Below are 25190 nucleotides of genomic sequence, written 5' to 3'. Positions count from 1 at the left end.
AAATTGTAATTGATATCACAAGCGAATTTATTGTTTTGTTTTTAGAATATTTATTAGTGATATATATTTGAAATGTGTTATAAATATCCTCAATGTACAGTGTTTGTTACTTGTTTTGTCTACTTGTTGCTCTTTACATTATCAATAAATCCACATTGTGATTTCCTATCCTGTTTGAGCACTGGTTATCCAGATTTGGTGATCCAGAAAAGTTCCTATCCGGATCAGATTGATCCAGTCCGATGTGGCTTTAAAAACCTAGCTCAAAAGTAAGCTGGATTTTGTGATCACTGATCGCAAAAAAAAAAAAAAAAAAAAAAAAGTATTCCTAAATCCGGATCAATTTTTTCCAGATTAAACCATTTGAAAAACTGGGCTCTGGTCTTCATATGCTTCTCTGGTTGCTACTGTAATGCATGTTTTAGGGATATTGTTCACCCATTTATACAGCAGAGCGAGTTATAAGTTGATATGTAGAGTTAGGTGTGTAACCTAAATGACAAAAAAAATCCAAAAAAGTCATTCCTCTTGTCTTCAATCTCACAACAACTTTTTCATGGTTTTCTAACTCTGTTTTGGGAATAATCTGATACAGTTGTTATCTTAAAAACAACTCAACCACTTGATGAACAATCACAGCAGGCAGTTATGGCCCATATATTTGTGTTTGCTTAGCAAATAAACCGAGAATGTCTCAGTCAGTGGTATTTGTCCAAATACAGGAAATGTCACGGTGTCATCTCCAAGTAAAAAATGAGCTGGTTTGAACTTTTTGATGCAGGACTCAGACTTACTAACAGTGCATGAGTAAAAGAAGGACAAAGGAAGGAACTAGTCACTCAAGGAAGTGGGAAAAAAGGTCTATCTCCAGCTGACCTTAAAGAGAGAACAGAACCTTGAGCTCCCCCAGGACCTCCTGAATAAATATCTACAATTTAGATCAGGTCCCCCCAGACTGACACAATCCCCAGACATAAAATGCTTCCTGTTCCTGATGGTGAATAAGGTTGAAATTAGAATTTTTACATTTAGAATTTTAGATGAAATTGAATTTTGATTAAACTGTCTAATTTAGAAGATGAATCTGTATGTTAAGTGAAAATGTGCTTGTTAAAAATGCACTGTGTCGTGGGTGCACCACATATTTCCTTCCTGCACTACTCATCAATGATATAAAGGAAGTGGCTACACCTAGAGACAAAGGCCGCGTCAAAAATCGCATATTGTCTTTGAGTAGATACTTATTTTGAAGAAGAATTACTTCACGTTTGCTAAAATAAATGAATAAATAAATAAATATAGTAGCTATGAATGAAGTAGCTATGTAGCATCAGGAAGCCCTCGTCAGAGACCTACCTGCGTCACTTACATCCATCCATAGCTTGCATCGTGTCCTTGACAGGGACTTTGGTCGCGTCACTGCCATTCACAAATCCTATTCTATCCATAGGATTCTATCCAGTGGCTCTGGGATAGTAAACATCGCACCGGACGTATACACATTGCACCTTTTCAGAATCTCGCCGGAACCCGGAAGAAGTATGTCATCCGGGTACTATTTTCCTACTCTTTTATGTGTAGGCCTACTGTGAGTTCGAACATACTTTTTTGTCACACGCCTACTACATAGTAGGAAAGTATGTGATTTCGGATGCAGCCCAACAGTCTTATGTTGTGGTTGTTTTGGCAGTCATTTACTAAACAGTACTGACTCTGAAGTTATGTTAAAAAAAGTTAACTGCGAGCAAGATTTTAATGACTCTCGGATGATTTATACAGGATACATCACTTGCACCGTCTTACTCAGCACAGGGATGGTGGCCAACTTTTCTTTCCGTTGTTCATTGACATAGAATGACAAAAGCAACATGTGCACTGTTAGAACAAGAAATATCTACAAATATTTATTTTTTTAATTTATCTTCAAAGAAAAGCCATCATCCAAGCAGGATACATGCTTGTAGAATTTTTAAAATTGTTCTGTAGAACTAATGGCAAGTCTGTGGCCTGCCTACAAACATTGCAGGAAGGGCAGTGCCCAGGTTTTGTAGTTGGTTGGAGGGACTTGGCGGAAGAGACGTCATGTTCCCATGTCATGTTCCTATGACAACCATGATGAGATTTATGAATTACTGGCAACAGCCTGAACAATTGTGTTCTGTGTTCAGTCTGGCTCATCGCCCTGCTCCGTCCCCTGAAGCGCTGCCGTAATTTACCAGGGAGTCATGGGGCAGCTTCTGTAAGGACATGATAGATGATATGCCTGACTTCTCGCAACCAGCTCTGATTAGCACAATAATGCAGACCAATCTAAGGGGATTTCTACATGCCCAAATCTGATTTTGTGACACATGATGTTGTAGATTAACAGAACAGATATAGCACATATAGGCTATACTAGTTCTGAAACAGAATACACACACTCTAACATTCCAAAATTTGGGGTCAGCAAGATTTTTCTAATAGGGGTCATGAATTGAAAAACTAAATTTACTCAAACATTTGACATAAGAACATTAAACAAGGCTTAAAATGACCTCATTATAAACAAAGCATGAAATTAAAAAAAAATTAATACTGTTTGTTATTTTATTAAAAAAGTTAAAGGCCTACGATCCATCATAAGAAAAGCAATACAATCCTATTACAGTTCAAGTTATGTGAATCAGGAGTGTTTCTCAAAATATATAGCTAATAGAATGACTTCAGAAGGATCATGTTACACTGAAGACTGGAGTAATAACTAAGCATTCACAGCCATCACAGGAATAAATTACACTTTAAAAAACACTAAAATGGAAAACAGTTATTTTAAATTGTAATAATATTTTGTATTTGTAATAATATTTACAAAACTATAGTGTATTCCTGCTCAAATAACTCAGCCTTGGTGCATGAGCATAAGAAACTTTTTAAAAACATGGCCTGAACAGTATAGTGTGTGTGGTTCAGGTCAGGTGTACTCTACATTACGGGGACAAAATGTCTCCATGAGGGCAAGATATGAAATTTAAAGTCCCCATGAGGAAAACAGCTTATAAATAAATAATACTGTTTTTTTGTTTTGTTTTTGTTTTATAGGGGTTGCGCTTCTATCTAGCATTTTGGCGAATGTTAATGTGCATGCATTATGTGTGTGGTTCTCTTATCTTGGCAAGGGAAGAACAGTTATCTTGCTGCTTTCACATCCACTTAATCATCCTGACTCAGTGCAGGTCTGTTTTTAAGGTTGTGAGATTTGAAAGCAATGCTTTGAGGTCTCATTTTACCCCTGGGTGTGTCACAGGGTTAGCATCTCTCCCTGATAACACCTGTCTGAAATGGGAGTTTATAGCTGACTCTGTTTTACACTCCAAGAGTTTTCCCATACTTGTCATCAGTTAACTCCTGAACTGGTTCACTTCAGGATTTGCAACATTTTAAAGGCTTTTAAGTTTAATGAAACTTAAATTAAGTAATTTTCAATCCTGCAATTGTCATTATCAGTAATCAGTAAAGTATTTGTCTTTATGAATTGTCCAGGATGTATCTCATTTAGACTAATAGATCTTCATTGATGGATCATGTCTCTGATGACAGCGGACAGCTTGTTTCCAGATTACACAGACAAAAAGTTCAACAGAGCGCACAGATTCTGTTATGTGAACATCTACAGTTATATACAGCAGGAAACATCCATGCAAAAAAATCATTCCCAAACTATGTTTGTGTATCTCTTTCCCATCTTCAGTCATCCTATGAAAAAATAAGTGAATGGGAGGAAAACACAATAAACATGCCAATTACCTGGTATAAAAAGACATTGTTATTTGCAGAATGTTTTAAATGTTTTTCAGTCAGTTTGATTACCATGTGGATTTCATTGCATTAAAATCCTCCCTCATTAATCTTCCAAGAGTCATTTAAACAACATAAAAGAAAGGGATGCTTCAGACAGTCATGTCTGAACAGAAACAGATGGCTGGGATAGGAATCAAGGCTATCCCTTACATCTGAACTCTGTCACTGGAACTGTACCATCATGTTTTTATGAATTTACTATGCAGTGTCACGCCTTGAGTGGTGTTTGTTTTCACTGTGTGCTAAACAAAACAACCCTATTGTCATGTCATTTTATAATTCTTTACTTTACCTGATGATCTCAACCTTCCAAATGTTGATAAATTGTCATAATGAATGCTTGGGTTCAATGTCTCGGCGGTTCAACCCAAACAGCAGAGTGGTGAAAACTTTAAGTTCGAGAATTACAGGAAAAGCTGCAGGCCTACCAGAGCTCAATAGACAGCACCATATTAATTACCACAAAAATTAATTTGACGCACAAGATGGATCATTAATTTCGTCTTTCAGTATTCCAGGTGATCCTCAATTAACTTGTTTTAGATCATTCTAAAACTAGTTGACAAGTAGACAAAAATGATGACAATTAAATATTTGAAGACAGGATTCTCTGAAGTGCAAGCACTAAACCTGCTGACCAAAAAAAAAAAAAAAAAAAAAGCTAATGGAAGAGTAAGCTCTTAAATTTGAACACTCCCGAAAAAGCGCTCTGAAGGCGAGTATTTGCAGTATTTTACTTTTCCTCTAATGGATTGGACTCTTTTACACTCTGTCCTTGTGAAAATGGTCTTAAAAATGAGACATTGTAATAGACTAAAGAGAGTATCACTCTCAACTCCCGTTCCAGACATTCTCACAGTGTGCTGTCTTCATATACCGTTTGCTGAGGGTCTCAGGCATGCATTTGACTGTAATTCAGTGTGACTCAGAGAGCTTTAATGCTGCTTTACCACCCAAAGATCCAACCCCCAAATTCCGTCTGAGAGAGCTCAGCTTGAGTCACCAGGGAACTCAGAGAACTTTATGGCACAGAGTATCAGCTTCTTAATAGTAACATATCTTTTTCAGGATATATCCAGCAATATTCACTCAATTATAAGAAAGTATTTGTAATTCATAATAATCTCTTACATTTAGTTATAAAGCTTTTTTCCTCTTAACTTTGCTGCAGAACTGTTTACATTTGGTCTGAGGTTTCCACATGGGATTGATGTTATAAACACATGCCTCATGAGAGAGACACAAAGTGATTGCAAATACTTTTTCAAAAGGATTTTGTTCACCCCTGGAGCCAAAAAGAGCAGAGAGAGGATGAGAGGCTGCAACTCTGCTGGAGCCAAATCTACATTGTTGAAGGAAACCACCCAAATTACAGGTCTCCCATGATATGATAACTGTATGATAAAAAAAAAATAGCCAGTGTTGAAAAGAGGGAGCTGTTGATGGCCCCCCAGGGAAACAGAATGTGATGTGTTGATACCTTTGCACTCACTGGACAGACTCATGGTGGGAAGTTCGAAGTTGATCAATAACTGCTAAAACCTGTATCGGGCAACTGTGGCATGCTGACGAGCCTTCTTCAGAGCCTATAATGTCACTTTATAAATGCATTGTCAATAATATGATAATAAACATATATAATAAGTTAAGAATCAATGTTTACCTGTAGCCTATGTATCAAACTTAACTCTTAAGTGCTTAACTCTTTCCCAGCCATTTTCTTAATTTATAAGAAAACGCTTCCCTGCCATTGACAGAATTTTCTGTGTTTTCCCTGTTATATGGTAGAAAAGCAATATCTGAAATAGTACAGAATCTCCTGATCAAAACACAGGTGAAAAAAAAGCAGAAACAAGATAAGCAGATGCATGTAAAATAATGTGATAATCAACATTACAAATACTTTACTTTCGACATTTAACATCAGCCACAAACATGGCAGACCGGTCGACATGACGACTAATAATACAATCAGGTGACTTACAAACAATGTAAAATGATAAGAAAAATTCCAAAATACAGTAAAACCAAATTTAGGAAGCAAAAAAACAAAACTGGGTATAGTATGGAAAATCACAATTATAACATCAAAATAATATACTAAATATAATGTTCAATAATTCCACATAAAACCACTATCACTGCATTTACTGTTGTAAGACTATCACGATCAATTTAGGAGGTCTGTTCTTAAATATTTAGTGAAAAAAAAAAAAGAAAAAATAGTGAACAAAATACAACGTAAATCCTAAAAATAAAAAGTGTACTGATACTGGTGAATCCTTCATATGGAGAAGCATAAACTGCTGAGGATGGACACTGCTGCTGCTAATGCAATATGTAAGTTGAAGAAATTGCCATCTGTGTTTCTGTGTGCTCACAATTACAGGTTAGGAAACAGGACAACACACCAGCTTTTTATAAGTTTACTAGGAGTGTTGAGTTTGCATATACAGTAGTATGCACTTCCTCATGGTGGCAATGTAACGAGATTTCGTGATTATGAGTTGTGTGCCTTATATTGCACTTAGTGCTTTGTCAAGTCTTTAATGCGTAGGTCCTTAAGATGCACAAGGTTCTCCAATCTGTTTACTTTAATCTGTAAAATCTGGAGGAAAGTAGAACATTTAGGTGATATTCAACAGTTGGTTTATGATAAAATATCTGCAAACCAAAGGCAAGCCAATGATGGCACAAAAGAACAAACAAACAGAAGGGTAATGTATGTAGAATCAGTTCCATCCATATAAACTTTGATGACTAATCAAATGATTGCAGAAGTTGATAGGTGATAGATAGACAGTTATTGAATTTATTTTTCTTTCAATTGAAACGCAAACAATTGCAATTATCAAACTTCAAGCAGTTGAATATTTTGCTGAAAACCTAAAAATTGACTTACTTATTGTCAGATGACAAATATCACACAGTGACTCACAGTGACTCGTTTAACAATCTTGCAATCTCTCACCACAACAGTGACAGGAAACATGTCGGTGTACATGTGACCTGCAGCCCTTGACCAAATGCAGGGAGAACAGCACAGGAAGGACAAATTTCCTTTTGCGACGCAAGCATCTCTCAGCAGCTGGCATTGTATGCTAAAGGTGCTGAAACTAACTTGATAGTTATAGGGTTTGGGATTTGCAAGTCATAAGATTTAAACATTTTAAAGAATATCTGAAGGTCTCATGCAAGAAATAAATATTTAAAGGGGTCCTATTATGCCCTTTTACAATGTCTTGATTTTGTTTTTTGGGGGGAACTATGCTTTCATGCTTGATTGTGCAAAAAACACATTATTCTGAAATACTAAATGTGTCCCAGAGTGTTGGCAACACTTACAGTAGCAGAGAAGCACGCGTTCGGAAATGTCATGCCCTTACCATAACAGCAAGTAGGCGAGCTGAGGCAAAGCTTTGCCCTTTGTTTACATCGTAGCACCAACATAAAACTTATAATTGGAACTGTTAATAGAAAACGCAACAAGAAATAATAAGACTTACATACAAATAGTAAGACAACATACAAGTTGTGATCCACAAACAACTGATTGTCCCGACAAAGTGAAAACTGCTCCATTTCAGGAGAAGCTTTTGTGCATAGTGCATTATTTTCTCTTAGTCTCTAGAAGCTGTCCTCAGTTGGGGTTATAATGCTCAGAAACAGTGTTTAAAAGAAATTTTAATTACAAGTTTGTCAGCCTTAGGAACTGTCTTCTCTAGTGCAGCTCAGCCAGGCCGCGCACCTTTTTTGTGAATTCCGTGGGCAGGGATTATTTAAATGAGTAACATTGTGACTTCATAAGATCCGTAAAAATCGTGTTGTAGTCCAAACGAATCGTTCGCTGTAGTTCTTGGAAAGTGGATTCTGTTAAATAAAATATCTCCCTTTGGAGTGGAGCTTTGTAACCTGGCAAATCTTTTTTATGCTCAATGTTCCATACAGACTAACTTAAGTTGAAAATGTGAAAAAGCAGAAAAGGACCCCTTTAAATTGAATTATGCACATCGATTATGCACATTCTGTGTTTAAACAGAAGTATTAATAGATTTTTTTTTTAGTTCTGTATAGGGACGTACATCCAAGATATGTTAATTTTTATATGAAAATGATGATGTTAAAATAAATAAATAAATAAAATGTATAAATCGATGAATCATTTACAATAAAATTAATAACATGCATTTTGAAAATAGATTTTAATTTTCAATGATTGCTGAATTTGCAGAGTGTGGTTTCTGCACTAGCCGCACAAAATGAAATTGCAAATATAATGACTGTTTCGATGCAGGTTTCCAAAACCTTCCCCCCATATTTGGTCAGCAGACAAACAGGCAGCTAAACCCTAATATTCATGCCTTTGGTTGAGCAAACATGTCTAATCTCAGGCAAACAAAGCAATGCTGAAAGTGCCAGAGATCAACAGTGTTTACTCTATGGGAAATCTCTGCATATCAAGTTGGATTTTGTTATTGTTGTTATTTTAACATCAAAACCTTACCTCAACAGTCTCCTGTAAAATCAAAATTTCTTGCTCCTTTTTCTCCAAGAGTAAACGGACAGATGGATCTGCATTTGGTCCCAAGGCTGCAGCAGCACTAGGCAAGATTTACAACAAGTCCATTATAAATGTATATCTTTTTACACAGGCCTATTTTGAAGACCTCAGAAAGTTCTATTTAAACAAAATCTCATCACTCAATACCTGACTTTGCCTGTTTTCATCACAGTGGTTGGATTGGTGGCTGGAGTGTTCTCAAAAACCATCATATGATTCACTGTAGAAATGTGAGAAAACAGAGAAAAGGGATAAGGTGATATTAAAAAGAAACAATAATTTAATTTAAACATTTTTGGTTTTGAAACTACCAAAAACATGATAAACATGTTCTGATGTACAAATATAGGAAACAGCCTAAAACTCAAGTGCTGGGTCTTGGCAGGATCCCTCAGGCTAAATTCAGGCACCGAGACCTTATCCTCACGATACCCTGCATCAATTTCCTCTAGATGAGTGGTACACCCCATACTTTAGGGTTTTAAAGCTCATGAGAATTGCTTAGCCAGGAAGGCTAAACTAATTAGACTCCATTTGAACCCATTAAACACAATAAGGTCAAAAAGACACATTGACGGGGCACCAGACTGTAACAACGGAGCAGTAGAGTTTTATTTGGGTTTAAGCTTTGAATCATCAACACCAGCTGTGCTTCACCTTATAAACAGTAAAAAAAAAAGTAAAAAGCACAGGACTCCCGTTTCCTTAAAAGAAAAGGTCTGCGGTTCGATAATATGATATATCAGAAACAATCTAGCCTTTCAGGTCTCATAATAGACTCAATGGTCTACTGTTGGCTTGAGTTTGTTATGGATGAAAAGGGCTTTTAGCCAAGTGTGTTGCGCCTGTTGGAAGTGATAAGGGCTATCTGGTAAATGGAGCTGATGGACGCAGAACCTTTTCTATCAAGAAAAGAGGGAGTAGGACCTGAAACCAGATGTTTTCATGACTAAGAAGCCATGATGATGAGGTGTGGGAAATAGAGGATTGATCTGGCCCTTCTCCATGTTATGTTAAGAGTACAGACCATGCAATGCATTTGGCCTATTTCTAAACACAGCTGACTATTTTCAATCCATCCTCATACATATGGAAATAATAAGTTTCCATAACTGTTCATCAAACTAAACTTGAAACTGGAGCACCTGTATATTTATCTAATATATATATTAAATATATATATGACTTTATTTCTGTGAAACACAATGGAAGATATTGTATGTGGGTTTTCAGTGGTATTCTTATTTTATTTCATGTTTCACAGAAGAAAGGTTTGGAACGACATGATGGTGAGTAAATGATGACAGAAATGTCATTTTAGGTTGAACTAAGCAGAAGGCCTGAGCACACAAAACTTCAGACACTTGACCATCTCAAAAAGATCTTTGCACATAAAAGGGCATAAATAAACTCCTTAGTGCTTGCGACACTTAACTTGCTAATCTTAGTTACAGTTACTGAGTATTGTGACAATTACCTCATCTATGAACACTGACCTGTTCCTAAAAACATAAGGATGACACATTTCCAAGGGTTCAGATTTTATCTGTTTAGACAAATGATGAGCTAATTAAACAGTGGAATTAGAATACATTCATACTAGCATCAGAAATAATCATCACAATTCATAGAAAGCGCAGACAGCAAACACAAGTCTACAGTTCACATGTCCTCCCTTCACAGCAAACAGTTGATATGGGTGGGAACACTGGCCACTGACTTCCACTAACACATTTAGGTGGGTGACTGAGGTCATGCCACATTGCATCACATTTATTTATGGGAGTCATGTTCTGTAAAGGTATAGACATGGTTTCGTCTTCCTTCTTGAGCTTAAAGGGATAGTTCACACAAAAATAACAATTCTGTCATTTACACACCCTCATGCTGTTCCAAATCCATATGACTTAAAACACAAATTAAAATATTTTTAATGAAACCTGAGAGATTTCTGTCCCTCCATTGATTCAAAAAGGTCATAAATGCGTCATAAAACTAGTTAAATCGAGTTGTTCAATCCAAGCCTAGTGAAGAAACACAATCACTTTATTTGTTGAACAAACATAATTTTGTGTGCGCTGAAACAAACCTTATTGGTTCTTGTGCATCACACACGTTTGAGGTTTAATGCTTACCAAATGTGTTCTACTCTATGTATGAGTTTCAATCATTGTTTAGATGTAAATAATGATGACAGAATTACATTTTTTTTGGGGACATTTTACAGATGTCTTAAACATACTGATTTGTGAAGTGACTGTTTGATAAAAAACAATCTTAATAAACCTAGACCCAAATCTAGTCACTAGGGATGGGCGATACCAAACTTTTTTAAGTTGATATGATTTCGATACTTTTTGTGATTAAAAATATTGTGATTTAAATAATAAAAAATGACAACTTAAAATGAGTTAAACTAAAATATCAACAAAATAAAACATGTGCAATTTCTTAAAGATTTCTTTACCTTCTTAAACTTCTTGAACATACCAAATTGCCCGTAGGTGTTTGTGCGTGTGTGTGTGTGTGTGTGTGAGTACCAAGCCATGTAATGGGGAGGGTTGGGGAAAGTCCTGGCAACCTACCCCAGAAAAAACATAGTGAGAGGATGGTCATAGGATCACAAAATGGTAACAGATTATAGATATTGATACTGCAGTATTGATGTGCCCGTCCCATAGCCCCGGGTGGTCTTCGCCAGGGCCTCCCCCAACCTACTTATAGTTCAGTTTCTGTGCAACATGTTTTACAGTATCTACCTGGTCTCAGCTGTCCATTTGTTGTGCTGTAATATTCCAAGTCCTATCAAAAAAAAGATGAGACAGGGTTAAAATACTGCTCACCATTATAAAGAATAATGAATGATGCAAATATAATGGACTATTAAAAAATTCACACAGACTCACCTGTGTACTATCCAATTGTTTTGCTGCTCTCTTTTCCTCTATCTTTTCTTTTAGAGAGCAAAGGACTGGTTCAATGTAGCCTGCTGTGCTGTCCACAATTTTCTTCAGCAAGTCCTCAGGTATTTGAAAGTTCAGCTTAGAGAAAACTTTTCTGAAATGAGAACATGATGCAGGTGTATGTTGTTCAATTCTACACAAACATAAGGAATGTCTTGGTAGTGTCTTGGGATTGATACGCCAGATGATGGCATCCACTATCCAGTGGGCCAATCTCTGCTTGGAGACAGCCTTTCCCTTCTGCTGGCCTCCATAACAGACAAAGAGCTGGTTTGAGGTCCTGAGTCTTTGAATTCTGTCCATGCACAGGTGCAGAGCAGAGATGGAGTCTCCACTCTCCCTGGGCCACAGGCTGTTGTGAGAGTTCGTTGGCGGCGCGATTGACCCGAAGCGCACAAAGCAACCTCAGATGCTTCGGACTCCATAGGAGGAGATGGCGGGCGAGTTGCGACATGCGAGGAAGGGGAGACCACCTTGATGGTTGATGTATGCAACGGTTTTGTCCTTATGGACCTGCTCATGCTTTGAGCAGCGGCATTTTGAAGCGTCTCAGAGCAAGATGTGCCAATGCAGTTGGGGGCCCACCCAGACCCCCGCTACCAGCTGGTGTTGGAGGCATCTGTGGAAACTATCTCGGGACTTGGCCGTGAAGCCAGTGGTGAAGTGGTCTCATAGCGTCGTTACTGCGGCTGGCATATGCCCCAGGAGCCTCTGAAAAAGTTTCAGTTGGACCACTGTTCTGCTCTTGACAGTATTCAAGCAGTTCAGCAGTGACCGGACACGTACAGGCTTGCCGTCTAGTGGACAGAGTCCAGCTCCATACAGAGAAAAGAGATCCTCTCCACGGGGTCGAGTTTGCTCTTTTCCCAGTTGACCGAGAGATATGATAACTGACAGATATGCTGGAGCAGAAAATCCTGTGCTCGCACAACTGCTCCCGAGACTGAGCTAGTATCAGCCAGTTATCAAGATAGTTGAGGATACGAACACCATGCTCTCTAATGGGAGCAATGGCCGCCTCCGCGACCTTTGTAAAGACGTGGGACGACAGGGCAGCCTGAAGTGTCGGGCTTTGTAATGATATGCTCGACCCTCGAACGCAAAGCGCAGGAATGGCATGTGTCACGGAAGGATGGAGACATGAAAGTATGCGTCCTTCAGGTTGATCGCTTCAAACCAACCTCGGGGATGGAATGGATGCAATCGAAAATTAGTTTCTGCGTTAGCATCTTGAACAGAAGCTTGTAAAGAGCCCGATTCAAGACTCAGAGGTCCAAGATTGGCCGTAACCCATCACCTTTCATGCCCAACAGTTCTCCAACGGCCAGAAGCAGGCGGAGGTGATCTGGCACATCCTGCCCCGGCGGCCCGCTGCTGCCTCCACCCGGCCTGGCAGGACCTACGTTCTTATGTACAACCCAGAACCCAAAAGCTGTTACTATGCCAACACCCTCGAAGACCGCTCCGAGTCCGAAGCGAAAGACAAATGGTGTGTGCATTCGCTTCCGTGTTTATACCAGTGCTGCAAGGCGGAAAGGGAGATGCAAATTCTCGCATCTTAATTCTCGGTTTTATCAATATCAGCATGGTACGTCCGACTACGTCGAACGTGACCAAACTGAAAGGGAACTGGCAACTGCTCTTTTTACATCATTCCAGTCATTTACAAGGGGGTAATCCATCAGCCGGAAAACTGAAGTCTCCCCCAGGGGCTGCCATTGGCTAACAAGCCTTCACCTGCTGTTAGCATTCCATTGACTCCCATTCATTTTGGCGATACTTTGACAGCAAATAACTTTACATCTAAGGTGTTTAAACACTCTCATTTGTCCATTGTTTATTTCTAAAGAAACATGACAATTTATAAAAGGCTCCATTGTATCTTACGTTACCGTAGAAGCAGTTTTTGTAAAAATAGGCAAACGATTGCGTCATAACATGCAACACTTTGTCGGACAGTACAGAAATTACCGTATAGAGTCTATAGACAGTAAGTTACAACTATGAGACAGGTTGCTCACGTCACATCTACGTAAGCTCAGTTTGAGCTTGCGCAGTGCGCTTGGCAATCAATAAGTGAATGCTTCTTCTAGCCTAATTGGCTTCACTTTTCTCCATTGAAGTCTATGGGGTCGCGTTGGTCATTTCTTTTACTGTCTGCATTCCCCACACTGATCGACATATGATGCCCAAGTATTCCGTCGAGTTAGGCAGCTCATTAGGTTTGGAGACCCAGCCAGTGTTAGTGTTATTGCTGAGGTGTAATGTCACATTCCTGCAATCCTCCGAGGAATGTGGCAAGCGACACGCGGGGGTCAGATAAGCAGTGCGCTGTTTGCATTACAGTCTACGTTGAGAACAAATAAATATACATGCCTGTTCAGGGTGCTCCAGTTACTCAGCTTCTGTTGCGTGGAATGTGCGGGCGTGTAGTTGTGCAGCTCCACCAGCTTAGGGAAGAAATGCTTCACTACTTCTGCAGCCATAACTGCTTATGGAAACCATTAAAATACTCAGACAATATTTAACTGGGTAAATGTCAGTGAATTAGATGATAATATATAATATTGCATTATTTTTATCTAGTCTTATCTAGTCTTTGTATGTGTTATATAGTTAGCTAGCTGCTATTTGTTTCTTGAAGGATATACCTCCGTCGCTAAAATCTCTTGATATATTCCGTTTGGTTCTGGATAGCGGTATCTTGTCTATCCACGCGTAGAGGTATTGCAAAGTTTCTTCGTCTAATTGTTTAGGCCCATCCATAATTTGAAACAAGCGTTACGTTATTAAAGCCCGAAACTGTTATTCTGTTATTAGAGAAACGCGTATTGTTATGGTTGTTTGAATCGTTACTAGGCAACGAAAATACAGGGAGCAGTAGCAGGTCATGTCGTTACACGTGAGAAGCGATTCACAATAATGTGGAAATAAACTAAAACGGATTAAAAAAGAAATGAGAAAAACTTTATTATAGTAAACAAATGTAAAAACAGTACATTCTCACATTAAAAAGTAAAATCAGTCCAGCTGAGATCATTGCAAGTTGAAATAATAAAAAATAGGCAAAAACAAATTAATACAATTGCAATATTAATTACAAAAACTTTAAAGATCACACACAAAAAAGGTGTAAGAAACTTATAAATAAGACAAAGTCTGAACATAAGATAATCACTAAAGCAAGGACGGATTATGTTTGAGAAATGGCAGCAGCCTCTTTGCAGGACGCCAAATAAAAAGAGAGTAGGCCTACGGTAGATAGATAAAATGTGTTTTGAAAGAACACACTGTATGTTCTTCATGCTGAACATGCTATAAAAACATAAAATGTTTTTTGAAGAACATGCTGAAAGACTCTTTGCTCTCCCACTTAAGAGGCAATGTGATGTAGACTTACAGGGAGAAACTGAACTGACTGTAAACAGCTGCATTTAACAATGTTTAAAATTAAAATATAAAATAAATAAACAGCAAAGGTATCCAAAGTACAGTAAAGGAAAGAAATTACATACAAGTTGTACCAAAAGTGTAACACAGGCAATTCCTAGAGTGCAAATGCTTCATTCGGTTTTACCATCTTTAACTTCTTGTTAATCAGAGCAATACGACAAAGAAAAATGAGCTTTGTTCAGCTTAGACTTCTTCTTCTAAAACTCCCAGTGATTCATGGTAACTAAAACTGTTCCAGATCATCTGGGCCTGGTAGGAGGTTTTAGTGCAACTTTCGGGATTACCTATGGTGAATGTAAAAAGCTTTAAAAACACTGACATTTATTCAACTGTCAAGCAGCTTGAAAGAATTAGCAGTTTTTGAGACAAATGAGAATGTTTTTATAGTTTATAAGTGGACAGCTAAATGTAAAATTGTACCTGAGGTGGAGTGGATACTGGCTGTATCCCAGTAGGTTTCACTGGAGGCACTGGAGGCTGTTTTGACTTAGTCACCTATCAGTTCAAACAAACAAGGGATAATATTATTGCGTGGTATTTACAATATGTTGGTAGGGTTGGATGCTTTCTGTAAAATCAGTCATGAAAAAATAGCTTCTTACAGTTTTAGACACCAGTGGCGGTAATGGTCTTGATGGAGGAAGTGGTTTAGATGGTGGTGATTTAGTTGGAAACATAGATGGAGTTTTTTCCTGAAACAAAATTTAGACATGACATAGAAAATGGCATGCATTTACAGTATTAAAGGATTCTTTGATGAATAGAAAGTAAAAAAAAAAACATATTTTATTTGAAATAGAAATCTTTTATAAAAGTATTCATTTGAGAAAAAGGAAAATCTATCATCAAACATTTGAATGGTAGTGTACACTCTTAAGATTAAAGGTTATTATTGGCATTGATGATTCCATAAACAACATTTAACATTCATGGGATCTTTCCATTGCACAAAAGGTTCTTTAAAGAGCAAAAAGATCCTTTAGATTATTAAAATGTTTTTCACACTATGAAAAATAACAGTTTGTTTAAGAAGCCTGAAAGGCTCTTTGAGGAACCTTTGTACCATTGGTGTATATCAAGATATTCTAGGACTCACCTGAGCTGGATACATGTTTCTGGAAATGCCAGGAGGTTGGGGAGAGGGTTTCACAATCTAATTGAATATGGACATATATTATATATATATATATATATATATATATATATATACTGTATATATATATTTTTAAACAGTTTTAATAACGAATAGATTAATATAATTACACAGTATTTTTTGATAAGATTAACTACCTGTTCTTTCCTAGTTTGTGGTAAATCATTTGGAGGCTGTGAATAGTGAGAAATAAGTGATTGGAATTCAGTATGTATTCAGAAGTTCCTTCATCCTAAAATGCACTTTTAATGTGAAGCACAAATTGAACAGCTTGTCTCAGTTCTAAATGAATGATTTTACCAATGGTGCTGGTCTCCAGGGTGTCGCCGGAGAATAGAGAGGTTTGCAGGCCAGAGTAGTGGATGAGTCAAGGAAAGTTGGTTGACTGATACGTGGTTTTACACATCTGGGGCTGTTCTTTGCACTTCCTGGTAGGAATGCTGGATTGCACTGTCCTGAGGAAGTGTGGATGTCCTTCAAAGACCTTTTAGAAGATCATTTAAAATAGAATGTCCTTCTTTAATAGTATAATATTTTTACTGAAATGATAACAGACATTGAAAGTGCATTATTGACAGTTAGGTAACATATCCTACCTTTTCTTTCTAAATTCTGTTATTTTGTTCCTGTAACACACCAGTGCTCCAATAATAATGATCAGTCCAAGGACGACTACAGATGCAGACACACCAATTATCACAACTTTTCTTTCTGTAAATCAAAATCACACATTTTAAATTGCAGAGTTAGTATTGCATGGACAACAATTGAATTACGTGAAGTGTTGTACAGTTATGATAAGGATGTAATTGGTTTACGTTTTGAAAGTTCTGAGAGTTGGACATCACAATAGGGTGGTGCCCAGCCTGGATCGCAGTGACACTTCCTCTCATGGTTACACACCTTTAAAATATAAGTCAGTAACATGTTTACATGTGTTTATGCTTTGAAAAAGATCTGTCTATAAAGCAAATAAGAAAGGGAATATATATATATATATATATATATATATTAAAATATTCTTCCAACTTTTAGCACATTTGAGCGATATGGCATGGTATCACAGCATTACATTGTATTAATGCCTTTCTTCTCAAAATATATTTAAAATAATATAAAACTGAAAAAGAAAATCACACACCCCATGATTGTTGCATTTATCAGAGCAGTTCTCAGTGCCGTATATACTAATGTCTTGACACAGGCTGGCGTAACACACCTGTTGATTGGAAAACATTAAAAAAAAAAAAATAATAACTGAAGGTTTTGAACACTTTGTATTCTGTGTAAGGCAATATACTGGACATTATTTACTTGCCTTATTAGTGCCACATTTGGTGCCTGCTGGAACCATCCCTAAGTCTTCTGTGGGCGAGGGATCCACAGCCATGTAGCAGGTTTTTGATGGTAAAGTTAATACTGATTTTTTCAAGGTTATGGGGAATTCATTTCCCCCATAACAGTATATTTTCCCACATTTACTGTGCCTATAGGATTTAGAATACCATTGTGTCATTAAAAAGCAATGACCAAAATACTATTTTTAGCCTTTATCCATCAAAGAAGAGTTAAGTTGCGCTTACTCAATGCTCTTGGTGATTCCATCAATTACATTACGGTGAAAGCAAGTGTCAGCATCCACCTCAGCATCTAAACATATACAAGATATTGATTTTTATTAATTAATTTGATTAATTATTTATCAATTTCCATATAAAAGTTGTATAATATAAGTTGTTGTAAGACTTTTATGGTAAAGTTTTTGTAAATGCATAAAAAGCATCGCCCAGTGAGACTAGTACCTGATCCCCACAGCATCTTGCAGTGTTCCCTTTTTGTTGGGCATTGTCCATTGTAACAGTAGCCCTGATTATGATTGCAGGGGAGTCCATTCATCTTATACTCATCTTCAGGACAGAAGACCGACTCTCCTGTACAGTACTCCTCCAAATCACAGTCGTGAGCACTCTTTCTGCACAGGCTACCTAAATGTTTCAGCTAGAGGGGAGAATGAATGACAAAAATGAAAGCAACAATCTAATTTCACATGTATTTTCAGTTGTCTTCTTTTGGAGCCTGGTGGGCGGCTTTTCTGATACCTGGCAATTGTGGCAGCACTCTCCATGTGCACAATGGGCACCTTCGGTCAGTCGACAGGTGGAGGCATTGCAGCAGGGATTGTTGCATTCCTAAAAATCATTGATAAAACAGCAGGAACATTGATGAAAATAAGAAATGTTTCTTGAGCAGCAAATCAGCATATTATAATGATTTCTGACGGATTATGTGACACTGAAGACTGGAGTAATGATGCTGAAAAATCAGCTTTGCCATCACAAATAGAAAACCTTTATTTTAAACTGTAATAATATTTCACACTATTACTGTGTTTTTTCCATTTACTAAAACATTTAAAAATGTCAAAAATGTTTAAAAAAAATTACCAACCTCAAACTTTTGAACATAGTGAATTATAGGCTACTCAAATACACACTTCTATTTTAGTAATGTTGTGCTGTAACTGAGAAACGCAGTTGACTCATCTAGCAAATTTCAAAACCAAGATGTCAAACCTCAACAGTTCCGCAGTCACATTCTTCGCCTTTTTCAACAAAAGCATTTCCACACACTGGGCCTCCATATAGTTCGCCTTCACTCGGCACGTCTAGCAGACAGCGGCTGTCATAGTTCTGCAAAAATGTCCTCAAGGATGATTGACTGCAAGTACTGAAGGAATCAGGGTAAATATACCTGTTGGAAGAAAATGAGAGAAAATTAAGGTTCAGAGAGGAAGAGTTAAACTGCAGTTGCTTATATCTTCTGGCATTGTATAAATGTATACATTTACAATTAGCCTCACCCAATGGTATCTCCCATAATACAGCCATTGTTAGAGGAGCATCCACAGTTTCGATCATCATGTGACATACCCAGATTATGTCCCATTTCATGTGCAACAGTAGAAGCCACTGCAATCCAATTGTTATTATAGTCCTTTGCAAAGAAAAAAAACCATCTTATTTTATTTACCACAACTTTAGAACATTAGAAATGTAGCACTTTTTAAAATACTTAATATACAAATGTTCTCAAAATATACCTGATTCACAGCACCGGAGGATGGAGAGCACATAGCATGCATTGTAGCCAACCCAACCGTTGATCCAACAAAATCTACAGCACTGAATAAAAAAAGAGAATTTAAGTCATTATATTATGTATTTTTTGTTTCAATAATCCACAAATAAAATTTCTAAAAATAAATTTTGATAATTGTATATGGATCCTAACGCATAAAATAGATCAAATATCCAGGCTCTCACATAGATTTGATCTTTTAAAAAGGCATTATTTTCAGGGCAGGGGTAGATATTAAAAAAACACCAACACATATCGGCCCAAACAGGCATTCATCAAGGTGCTTGTTTAAAATATTATTTTCTATTACTGAATAAAAATAGATGCATAAAAGCTTGTGGCGAGACACATTTTAAAGGGAACATTGAGTACAAATGTAGCATTCTCAGCACAGAAACTGATTAAGATGAGCAGTCAGTGACTCACGTAATAAAATGGGCATTGTCATGCTTCTTTCTTTTGAGCAGGCTATCCTGACGCCATTGTAAAAAACGTTCCAAAGTAAGATTTGGTACATTGCTGACATCAATCAAGTCTCTTTGAGACCAAACTTCAAGTCCGACCAACATGACACGTATGTTTAATGGTCGGTAAAGCTGAAAGTGAAAAAAGTTGTATTTATTCAATAAGTATTACTTTAAAAACCATTCCATGCAAATCCTATTATTAAATTATTTAATAATTAATCATTTTAATAATAAACCAAAGCTTTTTGATACCTTGTCTACGTGATTTGCAACCAACATCATTCTTGCTTCAATTTTCTTAAAACTCCCAAACTTCTTGTACTGAAGAAAATGCAGATATTTTAACAATATGAACACAACACATTAGTAATCAAGATATTTCTTCCTTTAAACCACATTCATACCTCCGTATGATCAACGACCAAAACCATCTCAATGATCCGCTGTCCTCCACTGGGGGCTTTTTTTTCCTGAAGGACAGTTGAAAAAGTCATCGTCATAAAACTTTTAATGGTAAATGCATTATAAATAGACAAGAAATTAAACATTCAGCATAGTAATGAAATAAGGAACTAGTCCAATATTAATCAGACTTCAACAAGAGATCATTATATCATCATTATATCATACCATATATTTGTCTTTATGCAGCCCACTAGACTTAGGGCCAAAGTTATAGACTGTGTCATTAATGTATCCAAAGGCCCCTTGCTTGGTCCTTAAATGCTCTTGCTTGTAAATAGCATGGTCCCCTTCCAAAGACTGTTCTAGGGGCTCAATCAAGTAAACTTGATTGTTCACCCTCAGAAACCCTCTACAAAATAAAGAAGATACAATATTTCAAAGAGGGCGAAATGTATTATGTGTTGAAATTGTATATATAGTACAAATGTAGTCATTTACACTAGACAATGTTATCAAAAGCAACTTATTACAGGCAAAATCCCCCCCCCCCCCCCCAAAAAAAAAATGTAACTGCGAAATTTATTTTTTAAATAATAAAATATATTTCAAGGTTTTTAAAATTCAGTCACCTTTAAAATTAACATTATACTTACTCCATTCCAGAGCAAAGTCCAACACTGACTGAAGAGTCTTCAAGATCCTGGATGTGTCCCTGATAGTAGCAGTGATCCTGAAGTGAAAAAAACAGAATACTATGTAATTTTAAGCAGCAATTTTCGCATACTAGCTATGTCAGACAGAATTGAGATGTTTTAATTTTTGAACATACAATATTGTCTGAAGACTTTGTCTCTGAAATTCCATCTTCGGTATAATGTGACATGGTGTAATGTTTTCCTAAAAGCTCCCTGTGAAAAAAATTAGGCTTATTTAGGCTGCGTGTGAATACAAGACCTCTGCATGTTGTTTAGAGCATTGGCTGTTATAATATTGTCACATTCTCACCTATTTCGTTGCAAAGATATCGTTAAGTTCCTCCCATCTACAGCCAAATCATATTCAAGTTGTTCAGGATATCTCTGAAGAGGTGAAAGCAAGCATGCATGAATAAAAGTCAAACATCCCAAGAGATGTCAGTGATATTTCAGATAATAGTGTGGAAAAGAGCGAACCTTGATAGAGGAGGCGCTCCTTCTAACTCGCTCTTCCAGTGCCCGAGGTCGGAGTTGCACCACATCATAGCGCATCACATGAGGTAAAGTTGGATTCGCAGCCTCAAGATTCTCTAAAGCAACAGTCAACAAACAAAGCATCAGTATATGTAATATAATCGGTAAATTCAAAACACATCACGCGATGTGACATGATTCGCGTTGTAAAATAATCCTCATAATGCTGTGCGCTCACCCCATGTGTAAACAAAAGAAAGCAGTGATATACATATTCCAGTGTATCGCATGGTTCACGTCCTGTGGACTTGCTCGGGGACTCGTGGTGGGCTGCTGTGGGAACTCATACTTAAAGTTAATGCTCCGCCTCAGTTAGATTTGCATAAACAATATGACCTCCTTATCCGGTAACAGTAAACTCACTCACTAATGAGTCACGGCCCAGTAAATGTACGTGTAAGTATTTGCGAGAAACAAAATATAAATAGAATACAGTTCGGTTGCAGCTCTCATAGAAAATTGTCATTATTCAGCCGAACGCAGCAGAAAATAGTGTTATCGTCCAGCTCAGTTAACTTAAGTTCTCATCCAATAGTGTCAGTGCAGTCAAATCATTGATGAATATTAAGTTTATCAAGTGTTAAGTGTTTATTACGTGAAGAATGAAACATACTAATGTATTACTTTTGATGTTTTGCTTATTAATAGGCTACACTTTAAGTGTCATTAATATAAAATATTATTCTATGTAAAATTATGTTTCTCAATGGTTTCTGTGCCAATTCTGGGGTTTACCCGGGGTCTAATTTGATCTTTTCATTCCAAAATAAAAGCAATATTTTCTACTCCACATATCTAGAAATCTTAATGTGTCCACAAATTCCTCAATATCAAGTAGGCCTAGACTATGATAAAAAAAAATACGATATTCAAGGTAGTACAATGTTTCACTGTTATTCAGAGACATAATAAGATCAATTAACTGTTTCCACTGACTAAATATTAAAATGCTGATATTCAGATTAAATTACAAACTTAGGAAGAGCATAGCCATTAATTAGCCTAAATAAAATGTGCTGAGATGAGATTGTGTCATCTCCTGAAGGATGATGTCATGGATAGGCTATGTTCGTTATTACAAAATAACGATATTGTAATATGCAGAGGATATTGCAGAAGTCTATAGTTGGGACAGAAAGTGAAATTCAAGGTCACTTTTTGAAAAAAAGTCAAGGACACTTAAAAAACGTGTTTTCTTTTTATAATCATACAAACACTTGGCCAAGGACATGAATAGTTGAAATGCATCACATGTGCTATAAGAAAAACAACAAATATAATTTCAAATTGTTATTATGTTGCCAGTAAAATTTTATCTAATATATGATGGGAGCATCCAGCACAGCAGCATCTCTCAGCAATCTTATTGGACAAGCCGTTTGGAAAATGATGGATGAACAGCATTACAAGAATGACTCTACTGACATCTTGTGGTTATTTTCTGCAGGTGCAGTTTTTCTTAGCTTTTTTTTCTGCTTAGGTTTACAGCAGGTATTGTTTATCAGTACTTGACTATATACAGACTATCAGACTATAAGTCAGACTTTTTTCTATTCGATTGCAAGGGTTTGGCATCAAAATAAAAATGACAAGTTTCTCATGAAATCTGCGTCATCAACAGGCTTTTATTTTGAAAGGGCGACGATGACACGGAATCGCATGGCGGCGTATACGCGGAGTATGTTGACATAATGCTGCAACCCGAATTAATTGAACTGTTGGGGTCTGTAACACCAACAATTCTTGCAGATAAGATACCGGTGATTGAATATAGAAAATACGCGTGTCTTGATTTACAACAAGAAGAAAGAAGGGATGAAACTGCTGTTTCACCTTTTGGATTCAGACCTCAACGAGTTCGAATTGCTGTAGAAGATGATTTTTTTGAGGTTGGTAGATTCGATTTGGTCGACAAGAATTTTGCTTTTCCTTTTATCAATCCATAAGCATGCCAATATATCAACAATGGCTTGCTTTTCTTTCAATATCTTACTTAACATAAGAGTGTCAAAGTAGGAGCTACATGACCACATGGCAATGATATTTACCAACATGATCAATATCCCTATGTTTCTTCATCAGGATGGCGACATACACAGGCACATGTACCTACGAGATGTCGTGACGGCAATTGAATATGATGAACAACCTCCAACGTGAGTAATGTCGCTTCACCATTGATTTGTAGTTATTCAAATTACTTAACACATCCTTAATAATCATAATAATTGGTAGATCTTATTGAGATCATAATTGTTATGCATCATAATTGTTAAAGCTATTAAATAATTATCATGTGTCTCTTCAGCTCTTAGAATGTCCTTGTATATTATTCTAGTTCAATTGGATGTGATTCTTTCTCTGTTGCTGATTGTCATTGTGACTCGCTAGATTACTATTAATATTATAAGTGTAGTTATTAGTACTATCATTAAGTGATGTCAATGTATCTCATTAGGTAGGAACACCGTCTTGCATTGATAAATGTATCACTATTATCTCAAACCTCTTCCCAGTGTCTCTGAGTTTAGATGTCACATAGCTGGATGCAAACAGTTATTTGACACATTGGAAGGGTATGAACACCACTACAATTCATTGCATCGAAATGTATGTTCCAACTGCAAGCGCTCGTTTCCATCAAACCGACTGCTGGAGATACACATCTTGGAGTGGCATGACTCTCTCTTCCAGGTCATGGCGGAGAAACAATGCATGGTAAAAGTACCACCAGATAGGTCATATAGGACTGTACTGAGTGATACATGTTGTTGTATAAATGAAGTGCTGTTATGTCTTTCATAACATGTTTTTAGTGGCATGTGTCAGACAATATGCATGCTAGATATAGTTTTATTTACCACTTTGATGAAGTTGATGAGAATTGGAGTGTCAATGGCAATCTTGCATGAATTATTTGGGTGTAGGCTATAGCCTACCTACCAAAGAAAATCTACTGTAAAAATTAATTGGAAGATACATTTTTTTAGCGCATACTATCTACAAATACATTTTTAAGAATACGGAAAAGAACCGGCGGTAACCGTTAATTAAAATGTTTATGAAATGCTGCCACCTACTGGTTTCAACAGCAGTTTACATTAGAGTCAATGCTGTTTCATTGACTTGAAACCGATTTTAAAGGGACAAGAAATAACATTTGTGAAAGAAAATATTAGTACACTTTTCCTCCTCCCCATACACACTCTTTTTGAACAAACAAATATCATACAGCTTTGCTGATTGTGTTCTGTTCATATTGCTTTTCAGTATGAGTGCTTGGTTGATGGATGTGGATTGAAATTCAAAACAACCAAAGAAAGGAAAGATCATCTTATCACAACACATAGCTATCCAGCAGACTTCAGATTTGACAAATCAAAGAAGAGCGGAAGGTTTGAAATTAATATTGATTGTAAATTGTGGACAATTTTAGAATATATATTCTACTTTTGCACTCTATCCAGTCACCTCAGTCATTTCAGTGCCTCATACAATTACTTTTTAAAATCATTTTAAAATGTATTTTTTAAACTTAATATGCAAATCAACAGAATACGAGAAAAAAAGACTCTGCAACAGAAGGATGCACATATGGAGGTTTCTGAAACAGCAACAATACAAGAGAGCTTTGAGTCCATGGACTTCTCTCTGACCCCAGATCCAGAAAGCCTTAAGACTGCAGAAAGCAGACCAATGCATGCAGCTAATCTAAAGCCACAATATTCATACAAGTGAGTGGATTCATGGTCACGGATTCATATAATTACTTGGTTAAGTTTCATTACCCTGTAGACTCAGTGATCTGAACTATCTGTGTTGATTATTATCTTTCCTCCAGAGTTCCATCATCCATTTGCTTCGGTCAAGGCTCAGTCAGAGGCTTTAGAGGAAGAAGGAAGAAGTAGGCGAAAGCTTTTATTCAATGCAAACAATTGTTGAGAGCAGCATTTTTGTAATAAAACTTGTCAAAGCAATCTT

At 36.9% G+C, this 25190-nt stretch overlaps 3 protein-coding genes across 3 annotated transcripts; 1 reads left to right on the top strand and 2 right to left on the bottom strand.

Moving 5' to 3' along the window:
- Positions 1–5729: 5729 nt before the first annotated feature.
- Positions 5730–14268, bottom strand: spef1 (sperm flagellar and cilia associated 1). Its single transcript, XM_039672894.2, has 7 exons — positions 14016–14268; positions 13741–13852; positions 11308–11458; positions 11161–11203; positions 8549–8621; positions 8345–8441; positions 5730–6448 (listed from the first exon to the last, which is right to left on the bottom strand). The coding sequence occupies exons 1-7, from the start codon at positions 14128–14130 to the stop codon at positions 6368–6370; spliced, it is 672 nt and encodes a 223-aa protein (XP_039528828.2). The 5' UTR covers positions 14131–14268; the 3' UTR covers positions 5730–6367.
- A 41-nt stretch (positions 14269–14309) lies between these two features.
- On the bottom strand, positions 14310–22062 carry adam8a (ADAM metallopeptidase domain 8a). The gene is made up of 25 exons (XM_039672943.2): positions 21388–22062; positions 21153–21265; positions 20986–21059; positions 20810–20888; positions 20634–20710; positions 20206–20389; positions 19980–20045; positions 19828–19896; positions 19535–19704; positions 19071–19152; positions 18831–18964; positions 18544–18721; positions 18070–18159; positions 17773–17968; positions 17554–17620; positions 17289–17457; positions 17112–17189; positions 16789–16873; positions 16567–16681; positions 16271–16454; positions 16108–16143; positions 15914–15970; positions 15420–15509; positions 15238–15312; positions 14310–15101 (listed from the first exon to the last, which is right to left on the bottom strand). Exons 1-25 carry the CDS (start codon positions 21437–21439, stop codon positions 15057–15059), a joined length of 2565 nt encoding a protein of 854 aa, XP_039528877.2. The 5' UTR covers positions 21440–22062; the 3' UTR covers positions 14310–15056.
- Positions 22063–22828: 766 nt separating this feature from the next.
- Positions 22829–25186, top strand: znf511 (zinc finger protein 511). The gene is made up of 6 exons (XM_039672893.2): positions 22829–23098; positions 23292–23365; positions 23726–23927; positions 24480–24604; positions 24764–24943; positions 25051–25186. The coding sequence occupies exons 1-6, from the start codon at positions 22901–22903 to the stop codon at positions 25115–25117; spliced, it is 846 nt and encodes a 281-aa protein (XP_039528827.2). The 5' UTR covers positions 22829–22900; the 3' UTR covers positions 25118–25186.
- The last annotated feature ends 4 nt before the right edge of the window (positions 25187–25190 follow it).

The sequence above is a fragment of the Pimephales promelas genome, chromosome 11 (genome assembly GCF_988280905.1).
Source record: "Pimephales promelas chromosome 11, fPimPro1.hap1.1, whole genome shotgun sequence".
Classification (NCBI taxonomy): domain Eukaryota; kingdom Metazoa; phylum Chordata; class Actinopteri; order Cypriniformes; family Leuciscidae; genus Pimephales; species Pimephales promelas.
The sequence above is the reverse complement of the archived record's forward strand: the minus strand, read 5'-3'. Positions and strand labels throughout refer to the sequence as shown.